Raw genomic sequence first — 26,696 nt, forward strand, 5'->3', positions numbered from 1 at the left:
TATCACTTCTACCAGCTCAGGAGGGGACCTACGAAAGGGGCTAAATTAGTTGAAAAGTGGGAAATTATCAAGACAGCCAGTTGGTTATAAAAGTCGGCACTGCCGGTTCAACAGGACGAAAGTTCAAGCTGTTACGTCAAGGAAAAGGCTATGGAGGAGTCACACTATCCATGTGAACCGGCTACACCAAAGAGATGTTGTTCGGACCAAGTCAAGATCGGAGACTGAATCTGTGAACTGTTCCCGCAGAGACTGATTTGTGAACTGTTCCCACCGAGATTATATCTGTAAAGTGTTTTATATGAAGTTGAAGAGATGTATGTTAAGGGGACTCTGTAAGTAATAAGCTAAAAAGGGAGGATTGTAGTTTATGTACCCGTTCACCTTTAAGAGAACTACTTTAGGTGTGGCACTACTTGTTTGGCTTCTGTATACTGTAATACCGACAGTGACCACACCAGTCTATAAGTGTTGTGGCAGGATTGCTGGGGCAGATTCACCCTGACCTTCGAAGAGTAAAGACCTGTTTGTTTGTTACTCCTGAAGTCTGTGTCGTTATTAACAGTACAACCCACAGACTTTACAGCCCCGTTAGAAAATTAAAAAAAATTTCCAAAAATTTAAATTATTGTTTAAAAGTTATTTCATGTAATTTATAGTTTATTTAAAAAATGTTATGTTATAAAAAAAATTATTTGAAGATTTAGTGATGTTTTGGGGCCCGTAGTATTTATAAGTTTTGACAGCCCTTCCTGTCAAACTTATGAATGGAGCATTCCCTGCTACCATTGGCTCTCCATGGCCCATGTGATCCAGGGGACGCTTCGAACTAACTGCGCCCCTGGGATACGCAAGCACTACGCGCCGGCAGTTGGAGCAGGCCCAGAATCGGAATCCCATGCGGGCCCACAGCTCAACGGCCGGCAATCTAGGTAAGTGCAGGTCGGGGGCTTACACCCACGGGAAGCCTCTGACCCGAATTTCTGGGCCAATATGATCTGGAATACGCTGCCTGAAAGGGCGGTGGAAGCAGATTCAATAGCAACTTTCAAAAGGGAATTGGATAAATAGAGTCATAGAATTATACAGCACAGAAAGAGGCCCTTCGGCCCATCGTGTCTGCGCCGTCCATCAAGCCCTGTCCAATCTAAATCCCATTTTCCAGCATTTGGTCCATAGCCTTGTATGCAATGGCATTTCAAGTGCTCATCCAAATGCTTCTTGAATGTTGTGAGGGTTCCTGCCTCTACCACCCTTTCAGGCAGTGAGTTCCAGACTCCAACCACCCTCTGGGTGAAAAAGTTCCTCCTCAAATCCCCTCTAAACCTCCTGCCCCTTACCTTGAATCTATGCCCCCTTGTTATTGACCCCCCTACTAAGGGGAAAAGTTCCTCTTTATCTACCCTATCTATGCCCCTCATCATTTTGTACACCTCAATCAGGTCCCCCCTCAGCCTTCTTTGCTCCAAGGAAAACAACCCCAGCCTGTTCAGTCTTTCTTCACCCTGCACCCTCTCCAATGCAATCACATCCTTCCTATAGTGAGGCGACCAGAACTGCACACTACTCCAGCTGTGGCCTTACCAGCATTTTGTACAGCTCCATCATAACCTCCCTGCTCTTATACTCTATGCCTCGGCTAATGAAGGCAAGTATCCCATGTGCCTTTTTAACCACCTTATCTACCTGTTCCGCTGCCTTCAGGGATCTATGTACATGTACACCAAGGTCCCTCTGTACTTCCTAGGGTCCTACCACTCATTGTGTATTCCCTTGCCTTATTTGTCCGTCCAAAAATGCATCACCTCGCACTTTTCAGGGTTAAATTCCATTTGCCACTTTTCCGCCCATCTGACCAACCCGTTTATATCGTCCTGTAGCCTGAGGCTTTCCTCCTCGCAATTTACCACCCCACCAATTTTCGTGTCATCTGCAAACTTACTGATCATACCTTTTACATTCTCATCCAAATCATTTATGTAGATCACAAACAGCAAGGGTCCCAGCACCGATCCCTGAGGTACCCCACTGGACACAGGCTTCCAGTCACAAAAACAACCTTCGACCATCACCCTCTGACTCCTGCCACTCAGCCAGTTTAGGATCCAACGTGCCAAGGCACCCTGGATCCCGTGGGCTCTTACCTTCTTGACCAGTCTCCTATGCGGGACTTTGTCAAAAGCCTTACTGAAGTCCATGTATACCACATCCACAGCATTTCCTTCATCCACACACCTAGTCACCCCCTCGAAAAATTCAATCAGATTGGTCAGACATGATTTACCCTTGACAAAGCCATGCTGACTATCCCCGATTAATCCTTGCCTCTCCAAGTGGAGACTAATTTTGTCCCTCAGAATCTTTTCCAATAATTTCCCTACCACAGATGTTAGGCTCACTGGCCTGTAATTTCCTGGTTTATCCCTGCTACCCTTCTTGAATAATGGTACTACGTTAGCTGTTCTCCAGTCCTCTGGTACATCCCCTGTGGCCAGAGAGGTTCTGAAAATTTGTGTCAGAGCCCCTGCAATCTCCTCCTTTGCCTCACACAGCAGCCTGGGATACTTGAAAAGGAGATATTTTCTGGGCTCTGGGGAAAGAGCAGGGGGAGTGGAACTAATTGGAGAGCTCTTTCAAAGAGCCGGCACAGGCACGATGGGCCGAATTACTTCCTTCTGTGCTGTATGATTGTGATCCTAAAACTACACTGCGCAAAAGAATAAATGGCAAGTCATGGAACATGGTTCTTAACATTTCGTGAAGGATTGAATTTGACAGTAAATGACTTAGAAACACTGGGCAAAGACTCCCTTTAAAACTATAGTGAAGACTAGAGTTACACATCAGCTTACGGGTAAAGTGTGAAATTCTACACAATTGGCAGTGATTGACAGTTATATATTTAAAGGATATAAATGTTAAATGTTTTGGACTAGCTTTACGCTCAATAACAGCAAGAGAACCGAGTACATGAATCGTTTACTGCAGCTCCCAGGTTTACTCAATACATCGATTAGCAAAATCAAATAATTGGGTTTTAAATTATTTATTGAGAAGGCACTTATAATTCAGGGCACACAGAATGTGTTTTGTGGTAACTGCGCTGCACCTACCAGTTTTCATACAACTTTGGTGGCAGTGGAAAGCGGGAGCAGCAAATTATGCTGCCGACACTCAATAATCAGGAAATAGCAGAGCTCTCGGCATTCAGATTTAAGCTTTCAAACTAAAAAAGGGAGCTTCACACAAACTGCTGGCGTGAGCTTGAGAGTGTAGCCAGGTGGCCTTGCACCCAATGCAAAATCTTCAACAGGCCTTGGTTTGGCTGCACCTTGCATTGGCTGCCCTGAAGCCAAGACCACCTTGCAGCAACTGAAGCTACAGTGCGGCTGCTTTATAAACATCTGCAAAGCCACTGCAATATTGCAGCACCAAGCTCTGCCACTTGAAGCAGCTCGATTTACTCTAACGCACTCGGGGTCTCCAGTATCAGGAATAGTGGGCTCCACTTACAGCAACACTGCCTCCAAACTGGGGTAAAATGGGCAAACACAAAGTGTTAAAAGTAAAGCACGTGCCCTCTCTTACTCCAGACTGGATTATTGGACTACAGGAAAAGGTTAATTAAAAGCCTTACTGTTACTTACAGTAAATGTAACAGAATAGGTGTACACTATATTCATTTTCTTTTCCTTGTCTTCAGCAGGAATCTCCATCGGAGGTCCCTCGCAATTTACGTGGGTTAAGTCCGCATGGTTGTAACTGGAGATAAAAGTACAAATTTAAAGTGTTATTTTAAATGTTGACAGGATATAACCAACAAATCATTAATCTTTCAAATACTGTTTGTTCAGCTTCATGTAATTGGATTGTCAGTACATTTACAGTACAGCTTCATATTGGTGCAAACCAGTATCAACTTCGCGCGGACACTAAAGTTGTACTTTAAGGCAGGAGTCATGGCCTGAACTAACTGAATTCAGCCCTTATAAGAAAAACAGCTTTTGGACTCAAAGATAGCACAAAAAGGACACTACTCAAAAGAGAATGGCCAAGAATTGCCTTAAAGAGTACAGCTTGGAAAAAAGTAGAGGAACAAAACAAAACAAAACATTCAAGGAACATTTGTTTTGATGAAGAGGGGATTTAGCGTCCAGGCCCCTTACCTTTGTGAGCAGATTGGGTACATCCCCCCCCCCCCCCCCCGCCCCCCAATGGCCCGGGGCCCGCCCGCCCCAACGGCCTGGGGCCCTCACCCCCCCTGCAAACACAGCCCGGGGACCGCCCCCCCCCCCGCCCCCCAACGGCCCGGGGCCCGCCCGCCCGCCTCCCCCCCCCCCCCCGCAAACGGCCCGGGGTCCTCACACCACCCACCACCGACCCCCCGCCCCCTTTTCCCAATCTATTGCCATTCAGATAATAATCTGTCTTCCTGTTTTTGCCACCAAAGTGGATAACCTCGCATTTATCCACATTATATTGGGGAATGTCACTCAAAGGGTTGACGGTGGATAGGCAATGGCAAACATTCAAAGACCGCATGGATGAACTACAGAATTTGTTCATCCCAGTTTGGCAGAAAAATAAAACAAAAAAGGTGACTCAACCGTGGCTAACAAGGGAAATTAGGGATAGCATAAGATCCAAGGAGAGGACATATAAATTGGCCAGAAAAAGCAGTAAACCTGAGGATTGGGAGCAGTTTAGGATTCAACAAAGGAGGACAAAGGGATTAATTAAGAAAGGGAAAATAGAATATGAGAGTAAGCTTGCAGGGAACATAAAAACTGACTGTAAAAGCGTTTATAGATATGCGAAGAGAAAAAGATTGGTGAAGTCAAGCGTAGGTCCTTTGCAGTCAGAATCGGGGGAATTTATAATGTGGAACAAAGAAATGGCAGACCAATTAAATACATATTTTGGTTCTGTCTTCACAAAGGAGGACACAAATAACCTCCCAGAGATGTCAGGGAACATAGGGTCTGATGAAGGGGAGGAACTGAAAGAAATCAGTATTTGTAGGGAAATGCTGTTAGGGAAATTGATGGGATTGAAAGCCGATAAATCCCCAGGGCCTGATAATCTATATCCTAGGGTACTTAAGGAAGTGGCCCTAGAAATAGTAGATGCATTGCTGATCATCTTCCAACATTCGATGGAATCTGGAACAGTTCCCATGGATTGGAGGGTAGCTAATGTTACCCCACTATACAAAAAAGGTGGTAGAGAGAAAACGGGGAATTACAGACCGGTAAGCCTGACATCGGCAGTGGGGAAAATGCTAGAGTCCATTATAAAAGATGTAATAGCAGAGCACTTGGAAAACAGTGACAGGATCGGACAAAGTCAACATGGATTTACAAAAGGTAAAATCGTGCTTGACTAATCTCCTGGAATTTTTTGAGGATGTAACTGGTAAAATAGATAAGGGAGAACCAGTGGATGTGGTGTATTTGGACTTTCAAAAGGCTTTCGATAAGGTCCCGCATAAGAGATTAGCGTGTAAAGTTGAGGCACATGGGATTGGGGGCATGGTATTGACCTGGATAGAGAACTGGTTGGCAGACAGGAAGTCAAGAGTTGGAATAAACGGGTCTTTTTCCGAGTGGCAGGCGGTGACTAGTGGGGTACCGCAGGGATCGGTCCTTGGACCCCAGCTATTCACAATATATATTAATGATCTAGACAAGGGAACTAGATGTAATATCTCCAAGTTTGCAGACAACACAAAGCTGGGTGGGCGTGTGTGCTGTGAGGAGGATGCCGTGAAACTCCAGGATGATTTGGACAAGTTTGGTGATTGGGCAGAAGCATGGCAGATACAATATAACGTGGATAAATGCGAGGTTATCTACTTTGGTGTCAAAAACAGGAAGGCAGATTATCTGAATCAAATCAAATCAACTTTTATTGTCATTGTTAGTGCACAAGTGCAGTACAACGAAATGTAGGCTTGCGGCTCCCGAGAGTTTACATTTAGATCAAGACATTTAAACATTCAACATACATTTGGCTTGTAATACATTAACATAAATATAACCATAATAAAGTGCATTGGCAGATGTGCAGGCTTTAGAGTTTATTTGTGGAGTTCAGTAGGATGACAGCCCTGGGAAAGAAGCTGTTCCTAAATCTGGTCGTACGGGTGCAAATGCATCTGTAGCGTCTCCCAGATGGCAGGAGGACGAACAGACTGTGGCTGGGGTGGGTAGGGTCTTTGATGATGGCAATAGATTGGGAGAAGGGGAAGTGCAACAAGACCTGGGTGTCCTTGTGCACCAGTCGCTGAAGGTAAGCATGCAGGTGCAGCAGGCGGTTAAGGCGGCAAATGGTATGTTGGCCTTCGTAGCGAGAGGGTTTGAGTACAGGAGCAAGGATGTCTTGCTGCAGTTGTACATGGCCTTGGTGAGACCACATCTTGAGTATTGTGTGCAGTTTTGGTCGCCTTATCTGAGGAAGGATGTTCTTGCCATGGAAGGAGTGCAGCGAAGATTCACCAGGCTGATACCTGGGCTGGCAGGAATGACGTACGAGGAGAGATTGGGTCGATTGGGCTTATACACGCTGGAGTTTAGAAGAATGAGATGTAATCTCATTGAAACTTAAATTCTGACAGGACTGGACAGACTAGATGCAGGAAGGATGTTCCCGATGGTCGGGGAGTCCAGAACCAGGGGTCACAGTCCAAGGAGAAGGGGTAAGCCATTTAAGACAGAAATGAGGAGGAATTTCTTCACCCAGAGAGTGGTGAACCAGTGGAATTCTCTACCACAGAAGGCAGTAGAGGCCAATTCATTAAATATATTCAAGAAGGAGTTGGATATATTTCTTAAGGCAAAAGGGATCAAGGGATATGGGGAGAAAGCAGGGACAGGGTACTGAATTTGGATGATCAGCCAAGATCGCATTGAATGGCACAGGCTTGAGGGGCCGAATGGCCTACTCCTGCTCCTATCTTCTATGTTTCTATGCATCTGCCCAATCACCCAACCTGTCCAAATCATACTGGAGTTTCTCGGCATCCTCCTCACAGCACACACGCCCACCCAGCTTTGTGTCGTCTGCAAACTTGGAGATATTACATCTAGTTCCCTCGTCTAGATCATTAATATATATTGTGAATAGCTGGGGTCCTAGCACCGATCCCTGCGGTACCCCACTAGTCACTGCCTGCCACTCGGAAAAAGAGCTGTTTATTCCAACTCTTTGCTTCCTGTCTGCCAACCAGTTCTCTATCCAAGACAGTAGCTTACCCCCAATCCCATGTGCTTTAACTTTGCACGCCAATCTCTTATGCGGGACCTTATCGAAGGCCTTCTGAAAGTCCAGATTCTAGAAATAATTCTAGAATTTTCTTCCATATTTAATCCCGATGAGCTGACCTCCCGGGGATATTGCTGGTGGTAAGCAGGATAAGGCACTTTTCTACCATGTAATACACAACAGATTCTTCCATCGTTAATGTACAGCTATGTTTAAGCTGCTCTGTCCCTCCAAGGCCACATCTAATTGCTGTAAATTCTAAAGTCAATTACAGATTAATTAATTGCTGTTGGTGAGGGAAGTTGCCAGATTGGGATGTGCTAGTAAATGCAGAAACCAGCGTGAAATCATTGCCTCTTTCTTGTATACTTTTCACTCTCTGAAGTGACAGATGAGAGCTAGATGCAAGCCTTTTATATATAGCAGGCAGATAACAGCAACAATCCAACGTTGGCCATCGGGCAACTTTAAATGAGAGATAAAATCTATTAATAGAAAATATTCAACACTGGAAGGTTCGCACATTAAATACGAGGGATTGTGTTCATCATAGTCAGTTGAGAGGGACGATTCCTTCCTCCGTTTCCTCATACTCTCCCTCCCTTCCCAAAGATGTGCGGGTTAGGTTGATTGGCTATGATAAATTGACCCTTAGTGTTAGGGGAATTAAATACGTGGGGTTACGGGGATCGGGTGGGATATGTGTCGGTGTAGGGGTTACGGGGATCGGGTGGGATGTGTGTCGGTGCAGGGGTTACGGGGATCGGGTGGGATGTGTGTCGGTGCAGGGGTTACGGGGATTGGGTGGGATGTGTGTCGGTGCAGGGGTTACGGCGATCGGGTGGGATATGTGTCGGTGCAGGGGTTACGGCGATCGGGTGGGATGTGTGTCGGTGTAGGGGTTACGGGGATTGGGTGGGATGTGTGTCGGTGCAGGGGTTACGGCGATCGGGTGGGATGTGTGTCGGTGTAGGGGTTACGGCGATCGGGTGGGATGTGTGTCGGTGTAGGGGTTACGGCGATCGGGTGGGATGTGTGTCGGTGCAGGCTCGATGGGCCGAAATGGCCTCTATCTGCACCGTGGGGTTTCTGTGATTCTGTGAAGCACCAGTGACCCTACCTTTTAGGTACTAATTTTGCAGCCACCAGTCTTGCACCTTCCCACTCCTTGTTCTTTCCACTGTGATATGTAATCAAGATATCCACATGATTGAAAACATAGTAGGTGTTCTTCTTGTTGAATTCAGACTGCAAAATACAAAAGGAGCTTTAACAGGAAGTTAACAAAATCCGAGAGTCTTGTGGCAAAATTTAGCGAATTAGGACACGCGATCCAGAAATTTGTCATTGCCTTAATCAAACACATTCGTAGAAACATAGAAATTTATGACACAGAAGGAGGCCATTCAGCCCATCGCGTCTGTGCCGGCCGACAAAGAGCTATCCAGCCTAATCCCACTTTCCAGCTCTTGGTCCGTAGCCCTGTAGGTTCCGGCACTTCAAGTGCATCTCCAAGTACTTTTTAAATGTGATGAGGGTTTCTGCCTCGACCACCCTTTCAGGCAGTGAGTTCCAGACCCCCACCACCCTCTGGGTGAAAAAAGTTCTCAACTCCCCTCTAATCCTTCTACCCATTACTTTAAATCTCTGCCCCCTGGTTATTGACCTCTCTGCTAAGGGAAATAGGTCCTTCCTATCCACTCTATCCAGGCCCCTCATCATTTTATACACTGCAATCAAGTCTCCACTCAGCCTCCTCTGTTCCAAAGGAAAAAAAAACCCCAGCCTCTCCAGTCTTTCCTCATCACTAAAATTCTCCAGTCCTGGCAACATCCTTGTAAATCTCCTCTGTACCCTCTCCAGTGCAATCACATCTTTCCTGTAATGTGACCAGAACTGCACGCAGTATTCTAGCTGCGGCCTAACTAGTGTTTTATACAGTTCAAGCATAACCTCCCTGCTCTTGCACATTCTTCTTCACCTTGTGTATGCTCAGCCCATGCGCACAACACAGCTCCGATCTACAGTGCCACTGTTCCAATGAGAACTGTCTTAGGTGCGTCTGCTTCAAACAGTCAGACAGACATTGATTGTGATTAATCAAACAGGAAAAATGTCTTCGAAAGAGACACATTTTGGAGCTACTGAAAGAAAGAGGGCCACCGTCTGGTCATGCTCAGTCTATTGCAGGTTAAATGTTTGCTCAATTCATCCCAAAATCTGTTATTACATAGAAACATAGAAGATAGGAGCAGGAGTAGGCCATTCGGCCCCTCGAGCCTGCTCCGCCATTCAATGAGATCATGGCTGATCATCCAAATTCAGTACCCTGTCCCTGCCTTCTCCCCATATCCCTTGATCCCTTTAGCCTTAAGAAATATATCTAACTCCTTCTTGAATATATTTAATGAACTGGCCTCAACTGCCCTGTGTGGTAGAGAATTCCACAGGTTCACCACTCTCTGGGTGAAGAAATTCCTCCTCATCTCTGTCCTAAATGGCTTACCCCTTATCCTTAGACTGTGACTCCTGGTTCTGGCTCCCCGACCATCGGTAACATCCTTCCTGCATCTAGTCTGTCTAGTCCTGTTAGAATTTTATAAGTTTCAATGAGATCCCCTCTCATTCTTCTAAACTTCAGTGAGTATAAGCCCAATCGACCCAATCTCTCCTCATACGTCATTCCTGCCATCCCAGGTATCAGTCTGGTGAATCTTCGCTGAACTCCCTCCATGGCAAGAACATCCTTCCTCAGATAAGGCTATTTTAGACAAGTAGTTACTCTGTCAATTAATAAAACTGACAGTGAAACAAAAAAGGTAAAGTTGAAAAGAGAGACACAAAACCAAGACAGATGCAAAGTATTCATCCACGCAAGCTCTGAATCTGAAGGGACGTGTGCTTATTAAAGATAATCGTCACAAGTGTGGCAAAATGGAGCCAGGCACCTAAATGTCAATCCATGGACTGGGAAGATGGCTTCAAATTTCTGATTGCAGTCAAAGCTACTGTGTGTTCCTCGGATAATAAGAGTCAAAACGGGGTAGAGATAGAAAGGGATCTCGGGGTACAGATACACAAATCATTAAAAGCAGTGACGCAGGTTAACAAAGCACTGGGGTTCTGTTCCAGAAGAATAGAATTCAAAACCAGAAAAACTGTTAAACTTATATAGAACCTTGATTAGACCAAAAGAGCACTGTGTACAGTTCTGGTCTCCATATTACAAAAAGGATATAGAGGCACTGGAGAAAGTGCAAAAACGATTTACAAGAATTATACCAGAACTGAGAAGGTTCAACTATCAGGAAGACTGAACAAGCTGGGACTTTTTTTCTAGAAAAGAGAAGACCGAGCGGTGACTTGATAGAGGTCTTTAAAATGATGAAGGGGTTTCATAGGGTAGCTGTAGAGAAGATGTTTCCACTTGTGGGGGGAGCCCAAAACTAGGGGTCATAAATATAAGATAGTCACTAATAAATCCAATAAGGAATTCAGGAGAAACTAAGAGAATGTGGAACTTCCTACAGGAAACTCATATCCGGCACCGACGTGGTGCCGGTTGATCAAAAAGTCCGGATTACAGAGAGGTATACTTAGCAAGGTACGAGAGCCCCGTACACGGCCACAGGTGCAGGAACCCTGGTTACATGGCCACAGATCCAGGAACCCTGGTTACACGGCCACAGGTGCAGGAACCCTGGTTACATGGCCACAGATCCAGGAACCCCGGTTACATGGCCACAGGTGCAGGAACCCTGGTTACATGGCCACAGATCCAGGAACCCCGGTTACACGGCCACTAATACAGAGTAAAACTTACCTGAACCTACTCCTGAATTTTGCCGGTTAAGAGAGAGTTTCCTGTCAAGTAGTAGTTGAGGCGAATAATATAGACACAGTTAAGGGGAAGCTAGATAAATAGATGAGAGAAAGGAATAGAAGGATATGTTGATGGGGTGAGATGAAGAGGGGTGGGACGAGGCTCGTGTGGAGCACAAACACCGACATCAGGCCAAATGGCCTGTTTCTGTGCTGTAAATTTTATTAATTCAGTGTGTAAGGGGCTATATTTTAATCTGATTAACAAACAGCAACAACATTTAAAAAATGGTCAACACAGCATTCGAACCCAAGTAGTTATGTTGAGAAAGGCAACTTACATTGATGACACAGGCGTCTTTTGGGTGGCCATCCTGAGTAACAAAGCATCCGATTGGAAATCCGGGGTTACAAAACTTTTGGCCATCTTCCACGTCATAGCACCATGTGACAGGCATGTTATCAATGATCCTACAAAATGAACCACACCAAGAAAGTATACTGCAGCTTTTCAAATTACACAAGATTGAAATGAACATGGATTGCAAAGACAAATTCTAATAATGCATTTTTTTTTTTTTTTTTTTAATTCAACTTAAAAAAAAAAAGGTAGATCTTTGTGCCAACATGTTATCGGGCAGCCAACCAAACAGTGCATTCTAATAGATGCCACCAGCAACCAGTTCTGGGAGCAGTTTGTGACACAAGCACTAGTTTGGTCATGAATTATTCAAATATTGCTCTACAAGAATGACAAGGCAACTGTCAAAACAGAAAATAAAGAACGTTTGCAAACCTGCAAACCTGTATCATTTAATAACCAAAATGGCCGAGGGAATGACCTACCCTGAACTGTCAACGAGAGATGAACTGGTTGACTCCAATTTTCTATCTGTCCTTACAGCGAAACAGGTCCTTGCCGTAGGAATTGCTAACAAAAAAAGACCAAGGTCCATCTAGTTTGTGTTCTACCATCCTACTAATCGGTGAACTATCTTCCTTAACAGCACAGCTGAGCGCCAGAACCAAAGTGACTTGAATGCTCACAGAATAAAAGTATATTTGCCCCAATCGAGTTTGAGGGGTTCTCAGAAATTTCTTGGCCAATATTTCAGTAAGATACCACATGTTAGGCTCATAACAAAAGGTTAGGGCATGTGGAGTCAGGGGACTAATAGCTGAATGGATAGCAAATGGGCTAAAAGATCAAAAGCATAGTAAGGGTAAAGGGCAGTTATTCAGATTGGAGGAAGGTAGAGAGCGGTGTTCCACAAGGATCAGTGCTGGGACCACTGTTATTCAGAATTTACATTGATAATTTGGATTTAGGAACAAGTAACTCAATATCAAAATTTGCAATGACACCAAACTTTTTTTTTGGGGGGGGGGGGGTTATAGCTAACACTGAGGAAGAATGCAACATAACATTAGAAAACTTGAAGACTGGGCAGTTAAGTGCCAAATGAACTTTAACAGATGATTGTGAGGTAATGCACTTTGGTCTGAAAAATAGAAACATCACCTACACCTTAGAAAATAAGAAACTGAAAGAAGAACCAAGGGATCTAGGGATACAGGTGAACAAATCATTAAAAGCAGCATCGCAGGTCAGCAAAGCAATTAAAAATGCTAACAAAGCACTGGGATTTATTTTTAGAGCTATAGAATTCAAAAGTAGTGAAGTTATGTTAAACTTGTATAGGACCCAGGTCAGGCCACACTTGGAGAGTACTGCGCACAGTCCTGGTCTTCATGCTAGAAAAGGGACATTGAAGCACTGGAGAAAGTACAAAAAAGATTTACAAGGATGGTACCAGAACCGAGAGATTACAGCTATCGGGAAAGATTGAAAAGGTTGGGGCTTTTTCCTTTAAAAAAGAGAAAACTTGGAGACGACCTGAGGTTTTTAAAATTACGAATGGATTGGACAGGGTTGATGTGGAATGTTTCCACTTGTGGGAGATTCCAAAACTAGGGGCCATAAATACAAGATAGTTACTAATAAATCCAATAGGGAAACAAGGAGAAATTTCTTTACTCAGAGTGTGGAACTCACTACCACAAGGAATGGTTGAGGCAAATAGCTCAGATGCTTTCAAAAGGAAACGAGACGAGTACAGGAGAGAAAAGGGACTAGAAAGACCTGCTGAAAGGCTGAGCTGAGGCAGATGGAGTGGGAGGAGACTGGCGTGGAGTATAAATACCAGCACAGGCTGGTTGGGCCGAATGGCCTGTTTGTGTTGTATCTTCTATGTAAAGTTTCTGAATTTAGTAAAATCTGGGTAGAATCATAATTGCTCCATAGTTTCCAGCGTAAATCTTTGCATCTGAAGAACAAGGAAAAACCTGCAAGAGAAACACTTACTGTCTAGAAGCATTGCTGCTATTCAACGTACTTACCAGTGGTGTTGGTAATTCAAAAGAATTCCTTTCTTTATGAAAGTCAGCTTGTCTGTACTCGGTTTATCTTTTGGATCGTAGGATTTCATGCAAACTGGTTTACATGTTTCAGGTTCGTTAAATGTAAACTGTTGAGGGGGAAAAAAGGATTATTTTAGCTCATGCATTTAATTTTATCAGCTAATAAGTACAATAAAGCTGGCCCCTGCCACCAATGTAATCTTCTACTGCAGCTATACAACATTTCTTTCTCATATCTGTTTATGACTCGAGAACTTGGATGCATTGGCTGCTTTTATTTTAATGCAAAACATACATACAGCTGTGATGCGCTATCACTCACTCAAAAGACTGAGGTTAAGCGAGTAACTAACAGGCTTTTATTAACAAGAGAATGAAGGTGTGCCTCGAGTGGTCGACCGGTCCAGAATACAGAGGGACTGTGGAGCAGTCACCTTTATACCTGGACTCGTGGGAGGAGTCAGCTGAGACATGTACAGGCATGTACACAGTGGAATACAAACAGTGGTTTACCACATTCACCCCTTGTTTAAAATGAGTCCGGCGGGGTGAAGTGTATTAAAAGTTAGTGTATTGGAGTCTCTCCGGAGGTCTTGTCTGCCGCTGTGATCGACGTGGCGACGGCAGGGGTAGTGAAGCTTCTGGCGTCGAGTCCCGCGTAGGCTGGGGCACTGGCGTGTAGTCCTCGTAGGTGTCGAGCGGGTCGCAGGGCCCAGGCCTGCCGTCTGCTGGGGCTGGATATCGGATCGTGGGGGGGGTGGGGTGGGGAGGAGGGGGGTAGTGGGTTACTGCGGCCCCCGAGGGTGCGAGGTCTCGTATGGAGACTGTGTCCTCCCGCCCGTCCGGGTACGCAATGTAAGCATACTGGGGGTTGGCGTGGAGGAGGTCGACCCTCTCGACCAGTGGGTCCGTTTTATGGGTCCTCACGTGTCTTCTCAGTAGGACCGGCCCTGGGGACGTCAGCCATGGCGGTAGCGATGTCCCCGATGTGGACTTCCTTGGGAAGACAAACATTTTCTCATGAGGGGTGGCGTTAGTGGCAGTGCAGAGCAGTGACCGAATAGAGTGGAGCGCATCGGGGAGCACATCCTGCCAGCGGGAGGTCGGAAGGCCGCTAGGCTTTAAGGCTAGCAGGGCGGCCTTCCAAACTGTCGCATTCTCTCTTTCCACCTGTCCGTTCCCCCGGGGGTTGTAACTGGTGGTCCTGCTTGTGGCAATACCCCTAGCGAGCAGGTACTGACGGAGTTCGTCGCTCATAAACGATGAGCCCCGGTCGCTATGGATATAGCTGGGGAAACCGAACAGAGGTCGTTCAGACATTTAATGACCGTGGCACTGGTCATGTCCAGGCAGGGGATGGCGAACGGGAAACGGGAGTACTCATCAATAATGTTGAGGAAGTACACATTGCGGTCGGAGGGGAGAGGCCCTTTAAAATCGACGCTCAGGCGCTCGAAAGGGCGAGTGGCTTTTATCAGGTGAGCCCTGTCTGGTCTATAAAAGTGCGGTTTGCACTCAGCGCAGACTTGGCAGTTCCTGCTCATGGTCCTGACCTCCTCAATGGAGTAAGGCAGGTTGCGGGCCTTGATGAAGTGGAAGAACCTGGTGACCCCCGGGTGGCAGAGGTCATTGTGGAGGGCCCGCAGTCTATCGATCTGCGCGCTGGCGCAGGTGCCACGCGATAGAGCGTCCGGGGGTTCATTGAGCTTCCCGGGCCAGTACAAGATCTCGTAATTGTAGGTGGAAAGTTCGATTCTCCACCTCAAGATCTTGTCGTTTTTGATTTTGCCCCTCTGCTTGTTGTTAAACATAAAGGCAACTGAACGCTGGTCAGTGAGCAGGGTAAATCGTTTCCCGGCCAGGTAGTGCCTCCAATGACGCACAGCCTCCACAATAGCCTGGGCCTCCTTCTCAACAGCGGAGTGTCTGGTCTCCGGGCCCAGGAGGGTTCGTGAAAAGAAGGCCACGGGTCTCCCCGCCTGATTGAGGGTAGCGGCCAGGGCAAAGTCGGACGCGTCGCTTTCCACCTGGAAGGGGATGGATTCGTCCACTGCGTGCATGGTGGCTTTGGCAATGTCTTCCTTGATATGGTGGAAGGCTAAGCGGGCCTCTGCCGTCACGGGAAAAAGAGGTGGACTTGATCAGCGGACGGGCCTTGTCCGCATAGTAGGGGACCCACTGGGCGTAATAAGAGAAAAACCCTAGGCACCTCTTCAGGGCCTTGAGGCAGTGGGAGTTCCATAAGGGGACGCATCCGGTTGGGGTCGGGACCGATGACTCCGTGTTCCACAACACAGCCAAGGATGGCGAGGCGGGTTGTGCGGAATATGCACTTCTCCTTGTTATACGTCAGGTTGAGGAGTTTGGCGGTGCAGAGGAATTTTTCGACGTTTGCGTCATGGTCCTGCAAGTCATGGCCGCAGATGGTCACATTGTCCAGATATAGGAAAGTGGCCTGCAACGCATTTTGATCGACCATCCGGTCCATCTCCCTTTGGAAGACGGAGACCCCGTTGGTGACGCCAAAGGGAACCCTAAGGAAGTGATAGAGGCAGCCGTTTGCCTCAAAGGCAGTATACTGGCGGTCCTCAGGGCAGATAGGGAGCTGGTGGTACGCTGATTTCAGGTCAATGGTCGAGAAGACGCGGTACTGCGCGATCTGGTTGACCATATCAGCTTTGCGGGGGGAGTGGGTAAGCGTCCAGCAGGGTGTAGCGATTTATTGTCTGGCTGTAGTCGATGACCAGGCGCTGCTTCTCGCCGGTCTTAACGACCACAACCTGGGCTCGCCAGGGGCTGGTGCTGCCCTCAATGATCCCCTCCTTCAGGAGCCGCTCCACTTCGGTTTTAATGAAAACCCTGTCCTCGGCACTGTATCGCCTCGAGTGGTCGACCGGTCCAGAATACAGAGGGACTGTGGAGCAGTCACCTTTATACCTGGACTCGTGGGAGGAGTCAGCCGAGACATGTACAGGCATGTACACAGTGGAATACAAACAGTGGTTTACCACAAGCTGAACAAAGCACCAATTGATGATTTTCATCCGAGTACTGTTACACCAAAGAACTCCCATGCCAATTTATTAATTTTTTTTTTCCAAAGCCAATCTTCCATCACAGTAAAGAGAGGCTGTTGTGTAAGGATTTAAGCATTACAGCCATGTAACAGATGATGCATCATTCTATCTGGTCATTTATCTCATTGCGGTTTGTGGGACTGTGCACATTGACTACCGCGCTTCCTACATTACAACAGTGACATCACTTCAAAAATATTTAATTGGCTGTAAAGCACATTGGGACGTCCTGAGGTTGCAAAAGGCACTATAGAAATGAAAGTCTTTCGCAACCAGGCGCACTGTGAGCAACTCCACAGGAGATCTGCTCGTCTATAAAAGTCTTGACACAGATTGAACACATCGTCATAAATACAAATTGGTTAGTTTGTTCTATACCACACCTCTCAGAGTGCGGCGCTCCCTCAGCACTGCCCCTCCGACAGTGCGGCGCTCCCTCAGCACTGCCCCTCCGACAGTGCGGCGCTCCCTCAGCACTGCCCCTCCGACAGTGCGGCGCTCCCTCAGCACTGCCCCTCCGACAGTGCGGCGCTCCCTCAACACTGCCCCTCCGACAGTGCAGCACTCCCTCAGCACTGCCCCTCCGACAGTGCCGCGCTCGCTCAGCACTGCCCTCAGTGCTCCTTCAGTACTGCACTGGGAGTGTCAGCCTAGATTATGTGCTCAAGTCTCTGGAGAGGGACTAATCAACCTCTTGACTCAAAGGCGCGAGCGCTACCACCTGAGCCACGGTTGACAATGTTAGGATAGGATTATGATAGTGAAACACCGTGTATTATAGTTGTGATGAGTGATTTGTTGCACACTGTACACAACCTTCCTATCAGTTTCTCTACTCGAAAAATGGAATAACCGAAAAACCTCCACAAAACATTCCATCACATTAGCAGTTAAAATTAAGTTTAAATAAACAAAAAAAATCCACTGCTTATACTGCCGTATATATTAGAAATTCATTCTTTCATTAATAATTAAAAGTCTGGAGAGTTGCAGTCTACTAGCATGCAAGTGACCAGTCATGTTATGATGAGAACAATAGCAGAAAAGTGTACAAGTGGCAAAACACACAAAAGTTAACGTGAAACAAAAGACCGACCAGAAGAGAGTCCATGGCAAAGAAACACAAACATTTTAAATGGAGCGTATTGGGGGGGGGGGGGGGGGGGGGGGGGGGAGTTGGCATGTGCCGGGATCATGGCCACGCATGCACGATCCTCAGCTGTGTAAAAAACAAATGGGGCTGAAATTGCTGGCCACCGACCAGCAAAAAATCCACAAACTTATCTGATGGTCCCGGAGGTTCGCCTTCGCGTGCTCCTGAGCCCCGCGCGCTCCTGGGCCTCGCTGGGTAGGTCTACGTAGACATCCACGTATCTCAGAGGCGCAGGCATAGAAACATAGAAGATAGGAGCAGGAATAGGCCATTCGGCCCCTCGAGCCTGCTCCACCATTTAATGAGATCATGGCTGATCATCCAAATTCAGTACCCTGTCCCTGCTTTCTCCCCATACCCCTTGATCCCTTTAGCCTTAAGAAATATATCTAACTCCTTCTTAAATATATTTAATGTATTGGCCTCCACTGCCTTCTGTGGTAGAGAATTCCACAGGTTCACCACTCTCTGGGTGAAGAAATTCCTCCTCATCTCTGTCCGAAATGGCTTACCCCTTATCCTTAGACTGTGACCCCTGGTTCTGGACTCCCTCACCATCGGGAACATCCTTCCAGCATCTAGTCTATCTAGTCCTGTTAGTATTTTATAAGTCTCAATGAGATCCCCTCTCATTCTTCTAAACTCCAGCGAGTATAAGCCCAATCGACCCAATCTCTCCTCATAAGTCATTCCTGCCATCCCAGGTATCAACCTGGTAAATCTTCCCTGAACTCCCTCCATGGCAAGAACATCCTTCCTCAGATAAGGCGACCAAAACTGCACACAATACTCCAGGTGTGGTCGCACCAAGGCCCTGTACAACTGCATCAAGACATCCTTGTTCCTGTACTCGAAACCTCTTGCTACGAAGGCCAACATACCATTTGCCTTCTTAACCGCCTGTTGCACCTGCATGCTTACCTTCAGCGACTGGTGCACAAGGATACCCAGGTCTCGTTGCACTTCCCCCAATCTATTGCCATTCAGATAATAATCTGCCTTCCTGTTTTTGACACCAAAGTGGATAACCTCGCATTTATCCACATTATATTGCATCTGCCATGCTTCTGCCCAATCACCCAACCTGTCCAAATCATACTGGAGTTTCTCTGCATCCTCCTCACAGCACACACGCCCACCCAGCTTTGTGTCGTCTGCAAATTTGGAGATATTACATCTAATTCCCTCGTCTAGATCATTAATATATATTGTGAATAGCTGGGGTCCAAGGACCGATCCCTGCGGTACCCCACTAGTCACTGCCCGCTACTCGGAAAAAGAGCCGTTTATTCCAACTCTTGGCTTTCGGTCTGCCAACCAGTTCTCTATCCAAGTCAATACCTTGCCTCCAATCTCATGTGCCTTAACTTTACATGCTATTCTCTTATGTGGGACCTTATCGAAAGCCTTCTGAAAGTCCAAATACACCACATCCACTGGTTCTCCCTTATCAATTTTACCAGTTACATCCTCAAAAAATTCCAGGAGATTAGTCAAGCACGATTTACCTTTTGTAAATCCATGTTGACTTTGTCCGATCCTGTCACGGTTTTCCAAGTGCTCTGCTATTACATCTTTTATAATGGACTCTAGCATTTTCCCCACTACTGATGTCAGGCTTACCGGTCTAGGAATTCCCTGTTTTCTCTCTATCACCTTTTTTGAATAGTGGGGTAACAATAGCTACCCTCCAATCCATGGGTACAGTTCCAGAGTCTATCAAATTTTGGAAGATGACCAGCAATGCATCTACTATTTCTAGGGCCACTTCCTTAAGTACCCTAGGATGTAGATCATCAGGCCCTGGGGATTTATCGGCCTTCAATCCCGTCAATTTCCCTAACACCATTTCCCTACAAATACTGATTTCATTCAATTCCTCCCTCTCATTAGACCCTATGTTCCCCAACATCTCTGGGAGGTTATTTGTGTCCTCCTTTGTGAAGACAGAACCAAAGTATGTACTTAATTGGTCTGCCATTTCTTTGTTCCCCATTATAAATTCCCATGATTCTGACTGCAAGGGACATACGCTTGACTTCACCAATCTTTTTCTCTTCACATATCTATAAAAGCTTTTACCGTCAGTTTTTATGTTCCTTGCAAGCTTACTCTCATACTCTATTTTCCCCCTCTTAATTAATCCCTTTGTCCTCCTTTGCTGAATCCTAAACTGCTCCCAATCCTCAGGTTTACTGCTTTTTCTGGCCAATTTATATGTCCTCTCCTTGGATCTTATGCGATCCCTAATTTCCCTCGTTAGCCACGGTTGAGTCACCTTTTTTGTTTTATTTTTATGCCAAACTGGGATGAACAGATTCTGTAGTTCATTCATGCAATCTTTGAATGTTTGCCATTGCCTATCCACCATCAACCCTTTGAGAGACATTCCCCAATCAATCCTACCCAACTCTCGCTTCACACCATCATAGTTTCCTTTATTTAAATTCAGAACCCTAGTCTCCGAGTCAACTACTTCACTCTCCATCTTAATGAATAATTCGATCATATTATGATCGCTCCGACCCAAGGGGCCTCGCACAAGATTGCTAATTAATCCTTTCTCATTACATAATACCCAGTCTAAGATGGCCTGATCTCTAGTTGGTTCCTCGACATATTGGTCCAGGAAACCATCCCGTAAACACTCCAGGAATTCCTCCTCCACAGTATTGTTACTAATTTGTTTAGCCCAATCTATATGTAGATTAAAGTCACCGATGATAACTGCCGTGCCCTTACTGCACGCATCTCTAATTTCCCTTTTAAAGCCATCCCCAACCACCGCATTACTCGCGGTTCGCAAGCACCCCTGGGATCACGTGGGCCAGCCCAACCAATAAAAGAAAGGGATCCCCATACATACTGAAGGATTCCGTATGTACAGAATCCTCATAAGTATGAATGGGAATACACGTACACTTCAAATAAAAAAATTTTAAATCAAAATGGCAATTCAATATTTAAAACAAATTAAATTTTTTGAAAAATAAATTCTCATTTTAAAGGGGCAAAAATAAACTTATTTCACAGGTTTTTAAATATATAAATTATTGGGGAAAAAATATTTTTCTGTTCTTTAAATATCTTACGCTGGTAAAAGCAAGCCTTACATTTGCTTTTACCAGGCGTAAAAATTTCACGGGCATTCGCTGGGCAGAAGTTGGGCAACTAGCCTAACTCTCTGCCCGCGGAGGCCCTGTTCCCGGGGGCGCTTCGCATGCCTAAACCCGGAACTTGTGCGGCCGCTACGGGCGCGTGCGCACCTCGTATGCACACCGTTATGTATGCAACATACAAAATTCTTACAGGGCTCGACAGGGTAGATGCAGGGAGGATGTGTCCCCTGGCTGGGGAGTTCAGAGCCGGGATCACCTTCTCAGAAAAAGGGGTCGGCCATTTCTTCACTCAGAGGGTGGTGAATCTTTGGAATTCTCTACCCCAGAGGGCTGTGGAGACTCAGTCGTTGAGTATATTCAAGACAGAGATCGATAGATTTTTTAATATTAAGGGAATCAAGGGATAGTGCAGTAAAGTGGAGTTGAGGTAGATCAGCCATGATCTTATTGAATGGCGGAGCAGGCTCGAGGGGCCAAGTGGCCGACTCCTGCTCCTATTTCTTATGTTCACCCGTAAGGGCTGCAAATTACGACCCAAAGTTCAACCAGGAATAAAACATAAAAGGAGGGGGGAAAAAAAACCTATGGACCAAACTAAAAAAGAATAAATTGCAACATGCTGAAAAGAATGCAGAGCTCATGGGGAGCCGAGCATGATCCATCTAAAGCTCCAGAAACAAGAGATTGCCAGCAGAACTACAAAACAATATTCAACCACCAGCAGAGCTCGCAGCAGCAAGGTACAATTGGGCCAAACTAAATGGAGCACACTCACTCAGGCATGACCCGGGGAGTCAATCACCACGCATCTGTAATCGTGCGCCCAGGCAGAAAAGGGGGGAAAAAAAAGCCAGGATCCAGACAAATAAAATGAGAAAATCTAAAACCAACGCATTATGCTTGGACAAAGAGGTAATGTCTTAAAGGAGGAAAGAGGTAGAGAGGCAGAGAGGTTTAGGGAGGGAATTCCAGAGCTTAGGGCCTCAGCAGCTGAAGGCACGGCCACCAATGGTGGGGCGATGGAAATGAGGGACGTGCAAGAGGCCAGAATTGGCAGAGCGCAGAGATCTCGGAGGGTTGCAGGGCTGTAGGCGACAACAGAGATAGGGAGGGGGCGAGGCCATGGAGGGATTTGAAAACAAGGATGAGTATTTTAAAATTAAGGCATTGCCAGACCAGGGGCCAATGTAGGTCAGCGAGCACAAGAGGTGATGGTAAGTAAAACCATAAACTGTGCACTGATTTCAAATGATTCTTGCTCCTGGTATACAACTGCATCAATTGCAAAGGAATAATATTTGTAATTTTGGTAATTGCTTGGTTAAAAGAACCTCCTCTCTACATCTTTCATTAAAACACGAGGGACAGAACAGAGCACAATTTTTAGTTCTGGTGAACTGAAAACATTTCTAACGTGACAACTCCAGTTATGAACACTTCCCTCAGTCACAATTAATGTTGCGGCTTGTTGGGAGAATGAACTTGGAATTTAAAGCTCAGTTTTCAGAAAGACAAACCCAACAAATATTTTATTTACACTCTTAAATGCTGCTCCAGCCTGCTGAGTTTTTCTAGCGTTTTCTGTTGTTATTTCGGATTTCCAGCATCCGCAATATCTTGCTATCGTTTTATTTACACTCGTCGTTCAGCACTCTGGCCTAATGTAATTTCTCACAATAGCTCCTCTCCATCAGGATCTCCTCTCCATACACATTCAGATACCATGATGCCGCTCATCCTGAACAATGGGGAAATGGTTTGCAATACAAAAGCTTCAGGGTCCATGGCATTTTCTACACCCGTTCCTGGCCCATGTAGGATTGCAGATGAGCATAAATTATGTTTTTGGCTCCACAAATATCCCCCAGGGTATAAGGGGGGAATCCATAAATATACCCCGGGGTATAAGGGGGGGGGGGGATCCACAAATATCCCCCGGGGTATAAGGGGGGGGGGAGGAATCCACAAATATCCCCCGGGGTATGAGGGGGGGGGGGATCCATAAATATCCCCCGGGGTATAAGGGGGAGGGGGGGGAATCCGTAAATACCCCCAGGGTAAAAGGGGGGGGGGGGGGAAATCCGTAAATATCCCCCGGGGTATAAGGGGGGGGGGATCCATAAATATCCCCCGGGGTATAAGGGGGGGGGGGGGGAATCCATAAATACCCCCCGGGGTATAAGGGGGGGGATGGAATCCACAAAAGGTAGCCACAACATTTAAAGAACAAATTCTAACGTGGTGATCCTAGGGTGTCTGTGATCTAGAACAAGAAAGCAGAACTCAAATTTAACACTGAAATTAAATTATTAAAGAAAGTTTTATTTATTAACGCCCCACCTCAAGAGGATCCATTTAAAAGGGCTATTTTACAAAGAGCTGTTTTAGCTCCAACAAACCCAGACAACACTGAAATTTAAATACTGTAGTAAACGCATGGATATATTTTTTAATTAATCTATGCAACCAAATAATAATTGAGAGCAACAGAGAACGCTGGAAAAACTCAGCAGGCCAGGCAACATCCGTGCAGAGAAATTCGAGTCGACGTTTTGGGTCAAACCCTTTTTGATAAAGGGTTTTGACCCGAAACGTTGACTCTAATCTCTCTCCACGGATGTTGCCCGGGCCTGCTGAGTTTTTCCAGCATTCTCTGTTGTTATTTCGGATTCCCAGCATCTGCAGTATTTTGCTATCGTAATCATTGAGAGCACTGGTTAAGAAGCACCTAAGTCTTTTTGCTAGATATAATAGTTTATTCTCAGAAATCTGTTGAGAGTCTGGGTATCTCTACCTTTACCAGCATGTTGCAACATAGGGCACGAAAGCTCTATTTCTTACTGCATAGTCAAGATTTAATTCAAGCAACTCAGAGCGGAAGGAAGGCTGTTGCTTTGTGGTGGCCGGTTGTGTCGTTTTCTAGTCTGCATCTCTCGCATTAGGAGCGAGTGCATGGTTGGGGCAGCTAAATAAAGAATTTAAAGAGCTGCACTTCAGTCACGAAGAGCCATGAGGTACCAATTGGCTACTCCTGGTTTAAGGCTAAGAGATATTGAACGTGCAGTTAACTCCTGGGAAATACAAAAGTTTCCCTAGAATTGTCACATACCACTCTCGTTCAAAATTACAATATTTATCCAATTTAATAATAATAATAATCAACTTTATTGTCATTGTTAGTGCACAAGTGCAGTACAACGAAATGTAGGCTTGCGGCTCCCGAGAGTGTACATTTAGATTAAGACATTTAAACATTCAACATACATTTGGCTTGTAATACATTAACATAAACATAACCATAATAAAGTGCATTGGCAGATGTGCAGGCTTTAGAGTTTATTTGTGGAGTTCAGTAGGATGACAGCCCTGGGAAAGAAGCTGTTCCTAAATCTGGTCGTACGGGTGCGAATGTATCTGTAGCGTCTCCCAGATGGCAGGAGGGCGAACAGACTGTGGCTGGGGTGGGTAGGGTCTTTGATGATGGTCCGTGACCTCCGTAAACAGCGGTTCTGGTATATGTGCTCTATGGTTGGTAGCCGGGTGCCGGTAATGCGTTGGGCAGTTTTGACTACCCGCTGCAGGGCTTTCCGGTCATAGTAGCTACAGCTGCCATACCATACTGTGATACAGTTTGTCAGGATGCTCTCTATTGTGCAGCGGTAAAAGTTAGAGAGGATCAGGGGTGACAGGTTACATCCCTTCAGCCTCCTTAGGAAATATAGGCGCTGCTGGGCCTTCTTCACCAGAGAGGAGGTATTGAGGGACCAGGAGAGGCCTTCCGTGATGTGGACTCCAAGGAACTTAAAGCTGTCCACCCTTTCCACCACAGACCCATCGATGTGGATGGGGGTGTGACTTCCGCCTTTAGATTTCCTGAAGTCCACAATGATTTCTTTGGTTTTCTTGATGTTAAGGGCCAGGTTGTTATCGGCGCACCACTTCACGAGATGCTGGACCTCCTCCCTGTAGGCTGACTCATCGTTGTTGGTGATCTGGCCTACTACCGTGGTATCATCCGCAAACTTGATGATGGTGTTGGAACCATGAACAGCCACACAGTCGTGGGTGAAGAGGGAGTAGAGGAGGGGGCTCAGCACACATCCTTGTGGGGCCCCCGTGTTCAGGGTCCGGGGGGGGGGGGGGGGTGGGGGAGGTGTGGTTACCTAATTTGACAGACTGGGTCTGTTTGTTAGGAAGTCCAGGGTTCAGTTGCAGAGGGAAGTGTTCAGGCCAAGAGTTTGGAGGCCAGCTTGTTGGGGACGATAGTGTTGAATGCTGAGCTGTAGTCTATGAACAGCATTCTGATGTAGTTAGTTACTCAAGCTCCAACTAAATCGAAAAACAAGGCTCAATATAAAACATAATGGAAGCTCACAAGCACTAAGAAAGCACTTCTCATTAGATATTCATCTCAAGCAAAAGTGCAATGAGATAAATAACCAGTAATTGAAGTCAAGGACCAGGAGAGCCAAGTTCTTGTGATGTGGTTGAGGGATATATATTGATCAGGACACTGGGAGGGTTCCCCTGCTCTGCTTCACAAAGTGCAATGGGATTTTCTTTTAGGGCAGATGGGGTCTTGATTTAACAAAGACAGCATCTCTACCAGTGAAGCACTCCCTCAGTACTGCACTGAAACATCAGCCTGAATTATTGTGCTCAGCTCTCTGGAATAGGACTTGAAGCCACTGCTGATTGACAGAGGCGAGAGCGCCGGCACTGGGCCAAGGCCGACACTGAACTTTGCAACTGTAGACCTTTCGTCAGAACTGGAAGAAACAATCTGTGAAGTCTGAAGATCGAAACGCCAAAAAATCATCATCTAGCTTTGGATATTTCTGAATAAATGTAGCTCATTAAACTGACCTACAGTGCAAGGCGGATCCTTCAACCAGCAGGTAGAGAAATTATTCCTCCAATTCTTCCTAACCTCCCCGGAAACACATTTTACTCAATTCGCATGGTCTGCTATTGATGCAGTGACAGACGCACATGTGCATTTGTTTTTGCATCCTCCCCTCCACTCGGATTTATTTTAGTTTAAGGCAGCAGACATGATTGAGTTACATATCAAGGAGAACTTGCTCCAAGAACAGTAGGGGCAGCTGCAATGGTGTTTTTCAGTGTGTGCAAGGTGCTGTCTGCTATGGGGTGAAGGTTAATCAGACTAAAATAGAGCTTGCTGGCTCTAGTGTACAAAACAAGTGTCAGATTCAACAACTCGCTCCCAGCAATGATTAATTGTTATTTATTTTAGCCGAGAGTCAACGTGACACTGTGATCTGACGAGAATGTTGCTAACATCTCTAGTTTTGGGATGCCTTAAGGCCCTACATAAATTAAATTTCTTTCTTTAACCAAAATTATCACTGCTTCACAAATCCCATTTTACAGTATTTTAATAGCAGCAGCAGGAAACAAATTCGATGGCACAGATGTAGAGAAGATGTTTCCACTCAGTTGGGGGGGGGGGGGGGTCCAAAACTTGGGGCCATCAATACAAGAGAGTCACTAATAAATCCAATAAGGAATCCAGGAGAAACTTCTTTAGCCAGAGAGTGGTGAGAATGTGGAACTCGCTGCCACAGGGAGTGGTCGAGGCGAGTAGTGTCGATGGATTGAAGAAAAAGCTGGATAAACACAGGAGGGAGAAAGGAATGGAAGCATATACTGATAGGGTGAGATGAAGAGGGTGGGAGGAGGCTGGTGTGGAGCAGAAACACCGACAGAGCAGCTGGGCCGAATGGCCTGTTCCTGTGCTGTAAATTAAGTAAATATCCTCTTCCAATGAGATGAGATTTTGATTGTATACTAATTTATTTGAATCTTGAACGGAAGTTG

General features: G+C 45.9%; 1 protein-coding gene across 1 annotated transcript in view; it reads right to left on the reverse strand.

Annotated features, from left to right (window-relative positions):
- tm9sf5 (transmembrane 9 superfamily protein member 5) overlaps positions 1–26,696 on the reverse strand; it is a 153,539-nt gene that overhangs the window by 90,912 nt on the left and 35,931 nt on the right. Inside the window, exons 4-7 of the mRNA XM_086002271.1 lie at positions 13,486–13,613; positions 11,427–11,556; positions 8,384–8,511; positions 3,648–3,762 (exon numbers count right to left, since the gene is read on the reverse strand). Coding sequence (XP_085858397.1) covers positions 3,648–3,762; positions 8,384–8,511; positions 11,427–11,556; positions 13,486–13,613 — 501 coding nt within the window. The remainder of the gene's footprint in view (positions 1–3,647; positions 3,763–8,383; positions 8,512–11,426; positions 11,557–13,485; positions 13,614–26,696) is intronic.

Source organism: Somniosus microcephalus, chromosome 1 (genome assembly GCF_052327205.1).
Source record: "Somniosus microcephalus isolate GS21.2 chromosome 1, FLI_Smic_1.0, whole genome shotgun sequence".
Lineage (NCBI taxonomy): Eukaryota > Metazoa > Chordata > Chondrichthyes > Squaliformes > Somniosidae > Somniosus > Somniosus microcephalus.